The 4,286-nt window shown below is 39.0% G+C and overlaps 1 protein-coding gene across 1 annotated transcript; it reads left to right on the top strand.

Moving 5' to 3' along the window:
* Positions 1–2,696: 2,696 nt before the first annotated feature.
* LOC131158640 (uncharacterized) lies at positions 2,697–3,308 on the top strand. The gene is made up of 2 exons (XM_058113507.1): positions 2,697–2,899; positions 3,017–3,308. The coding sequence occupies exons 1-2, from the start codon at positions 2,697–2,699 to the stop codon at positions 3,306–3,308; spliced, it is 495 nt and encodes a 164-aa protein (XP_057969490.1).
* The last annotated feature ends 978 nt before the right edge of the window (positions 3,309–4,286 follow it).

The following is a 4,286-nucleotide window of genomic DNA, read 5'->3' as shown; positions in this document are numbered from 1 at the left end:
TGGGTCTACCCCTCCTAATCTGGACACAAAAGGGACACCTGCACTACCATAAAACCACATCGACTGTTGTTCTCCCAATGCCTCTTACGGAAAGCAGTAGCACGAACATAAACATGATCATGATCATATAGCTATGGTACCGTCCTTCGTGAAAGTCTAAACCAAGCAAAACAGATTTTGATAACATATAATATATTTCCAAATAATGATAAGTGGCTATTTCATAATAATATCTGTCATGTTAATATTTTCATAAAACCTTACATAAGATATCATATAAAATTTATGGCCTTTACGCCGGCATATCATATAAAATCCTCAGCCCTTAAACCGATATATCATATAAAACCTCGGCTCTTACGCCGACATATCATATAAAATTTTTGACCCTTGTGCCAGAATATCATATAAAATCCTTGGCCCTTACGCCGGCATATCATATAAAATCCTTGGCCCTTACGTCGGCATATCATATAAAATCCTTAGTTAAAAAATCTTTGTATCATTTTAATATTTTCCTGAAAGCAGTGATAACATACTTATGCTAAAAACATAATATTTTATCATCATAATTTCCATGATAAATGTTACTCATGCCACACAAAATGGGAAATATTCAGAACATAAAATCTATTCTAAAATCATATTTATGATATTATACATGAAAACCATATTTCTGATCAGCAGCATTACTTCCCACGTAATCCTACAATATACATATTTACTTGAAATTAAATACTGTAAAATAGTAAATATATTTTCATAAAATAACTTACTTAGACTATCCCCTTACTTGACTTATGAAAAACCCTACAAATTACTCCAAAATCACACCCGTGTGGTCCCCAGCTCAACACCCGGAAATTGATATTTTCCCAAAAAAATCTCATTGTTATCTTACCTAACATATTATTCTCAGTCCAGAAACACCAAAAAACTAATAAAACTAAAATTAATTAACTTACCCTAATTTTAGGATGGTTCTTAAGTTAGCCTAACTGAAAAATCACTTTAGCATATTTGTAGAGAATCTTCCCAAGAGTGACGTGGCGGCTTCTGGTAGTAGAACCAACAAAGAACGGGGCCGGAATCGAAGAGAGAAGGTGAGGGAACCGAAGTTGGGGGAGAGAGAGAGAGAAGGGTTTTTAAATGAAATTTCTTCATAGAATCGGATTTGAGCCTATTTATACGCTAGCCTTCGTCGACAAGACACGTCACTACGTCGACAAGGCCAAGTAGAGTGTTCGCCAATGAACATTTACTTATCATCGACGAATTCAAGCCCTGCAAACAGTCCTCTCGATAATTTCTCATCGACGGAATACGTGGCATGCGACAAATCTAGTGGTGAGTTCGTCGACGAGCCCTGGAATTCCTCCTTTTTGATTTCCTTTTCTCCTCTTATTTTATTATTTAAATACTTATAATTCTTCAGGTCTCTACTGGCTGAGTTAACAAGGTAGTTACCAGTTTCGTTCCTAAGAGAGGATGCAGTTTGGCCGGGCTAAGGATTGGTAGAGTACAGTTGACTTACCTAGTAGGCCAACCAGGATTAAGTCCGGCCTACGGGCCGAACAACCTTATCGTGAGGGGTTAAATCATGATGTACAGTTTTCCAAGGTAAAATCTTAGTTATGTATATGTATACAGATTTACAGAATTTCAGAAAATATAATATGATACTAGAAGTATGAAAAGTAGAAAACTGGGATATTATAGTTATACTTTAAACTATGATAAATGTGAGTTATACCATATATTGATTTACCAACTTATACAGTTTCAGATATTGTCATTATAATATTTATGCAACTCTGTCTCCACACACTAGTAATAGCATATTTCCACTTACTATACATTGTCTCATCCCAACGATTTAACATTTTTTAGGTGAACTAACTATATGAGCAGATCAGACTCACAGATAGAGAGATATTTTATTTTTCCTTGTTTATAAGGTAAGTGTGTTCAAGGGATTACATTTTTGAGTAGATGATACTGGGGTGATGTGTAATTATATATACATATATATGGTTTGACAACACTGAATTCTGGTATGGTAAATATGGATGTATGACTTTATGTTTTCCACTACATAGGTGTGTTGGTTTTTGTACAGGGATACCTCAGTGCCATCTGGGCCTGAGATGTTATAGTAGGTAATACAGGGGTATCAGAATAATTTATATCTCATATGGAAAAAAAGTGGTGTAATTTTTGGGTCGTTATAGTTTGGTATCAGAGCCTAGGTTACTAGGTTCTATAGACTCTAAAGTATAGTGGAAAATAATACCGGAATATAGGAATAGAGTTTGGAGAAAGATAGAACAGAGTATCAGTGAATTGATGTTGGGGAATTATGATGAGAATTTAGGGTTCTGTTTTGCAGTTTGGAGGTAGAGTTTTGGGGTGGTTTCTGTGATTTTCTTGGGGTGACGATTCTAGGAAAACCATAGTAAATTTCGATGATTTCTATTTCCATATGGTGGGGCTAGACCCTAAATTGGTGATAAGAGGTAAGAGGTATTTTAGTTAGTATAGTCTTGTAAGGTTCAGATTTTCAGAATAATTTGGTAATATTGTAGGATGGACCGAGGAGGTAGTAGCACTCACCCTAGTGGAGATAACAGAGCAGGGCCTTCTAGTGTAGGAGGCGGGGATTCAGTGCTGTGTTACGTAGTGTGGCTCAGCCAATTATGGTTGAGATTGCCCAGAGCTCCAAGGAGCAGGGAGGTTCATCTATAGCTCAGGGGTGTACGATAGAAAAATTTATGAAAATGAACCCACCAGCATTTTCAGGAGCGATTGATCCTACAGTTGCGGAGAACTGGATGCAGGAAATAGAGAACATTTTGACGGTTCTTCACTACACCAATGAGCAGAGGGTACTCTATGCCACGTATAAGCTGATAGGGGAGACCGAGAGATGGTGGACGGCCACTAGATTATTGGAGGAGTAGAGATTAATTCCAGTGCCGATGACTTGGGTCTAATTCAGGGACATATCCTTTGGCAGATACTATCTTGCCTCGTTTAGAGAGGCTAAAGTACAGGAATTTCTGAGCTTATCCGAGGGATTGATGACAGTCCAGCAGTACGCAGTGAAATTTATCCAGTTGTCGTGTTTCTACCCTTATATTTTTCTAGATGAAGCTAAGAAGGTCAGGATGGTTGAGAGGAATCTGAAGCAGGATATTTATAGACAGGTGGCAATACTGAAGATACAGGATTTTTCAAAGCTGGTTAACAGGGCCATAATAGCAGAGGAGGGTTTGTCGAGAGAGACTGAGATACAGATTCAGAAGTAGAGGGCCGCACCTTTGAGTTTTCAGCTGGGTTCTAGCCGAGGCCCTTGGAGAGGGGGTAGATCTAGTGGGGGTCAGAGGCAGAGGGTAGAGCATATGGGATTTCAGGGTGGGCAGTCTTATCCCACTTGCCCCAGATATGGACAGAGACATTCAGGTGAGTGCCGGCTGAGGGAGAATATCTACTACTATTGTGGGAGGCCTAGCCATATGGCTCGATCAGACTGCCAATTTATGCATTAGCTCCCAGACTAAACTAGGGTGGTCGTCAGGCACCCCGTGGAAGCCAACAGAGGAACATGGCACCGGCAAGGGTATATGCATTAACACCGAGAGACACCGAGACTGTTGGAGACATTGTCACAGGTACACTTATTGTATTATCATATAAGGTTATTATTTTGTTTGACACAGGTACCACCCATTCCTTTATATCAATGGGGTATGTTAGAGTAATTGAGGTAGAGGCACAGTTATTAGATGTTGAACTATCTGTAGTCACGCTGACGAGATCAATGGTAAGCTATAGGAAGGTGCTTTGGAACTTTCCATTAATCATTCAAGTGAAAGTACTACCAGCTGATCTCATGCTACTAGATATGCAGGGGTTTGATGTAATACTGGGTATGGATTAGCTAGCAACTAATCACGCCAGCATAAATTGCCATAAAAAAGGTGATTTTCAGATTCCCGGGTGAGTAAGAATACAGATTTGTGGGTTCACGTGTGCATGCCTTGCCACAGCTAGTATCAGTTATTCAGGTGAGGAGACTACTACAGGGTGGTTTCCAGGCGAATGTTACCTACATAAAGGAATTTCCAAAAGAAGAACTAAAAATGGTTGATATTCTAGTAGTTAAGGAATTTCCAGTTGTTTTTCTAGAAGAATTGGTTGACTTACCACCAGACCAAGAGATTGAATTTGCTGTGGATCTACTACTAGGGTCGGCACCAGTATCTAAAGCACCATACCGTATGGCT

The sequence above is a fragment of the Malania oleifera genome, chromosome 6 (genome assembly GCF_029873635.1).
Source record: "Malania oleifera isolate guangnan ecotype guangnan chromosome 6, ASM2987363v1, whole genome shotgun sequence".
NCBI classification, from domain to species: Eukaryota; Viridiplantae; Streptophyta; class Magnoliopsida; order Santalales; family Ximeniaceae; genus Malania; species Malania oleifera.
Note: the sequence above shows the minus strand (reverse complement) of the source record. Positions and strands in the feature narration are given on the sequence as shown.

Excerpts from the sequence above, each read along its gene's own strand:
- LOC131158640 (XM_058113507.1), top strand. The coding sequence starts at position 2,697 with ATGGTTGAGATTGCCCAGAGCTCCAAGGAGCAGGGAGGTTCATCTATA. Across the intron at positions 2,900-3,016 it reads CAGAGGGTACTCTATGCCAC|ATACTATCTTGCCTCGTTTA; the intron begins GTATAAGCTGAT and ends ATCCTTTGGCAG.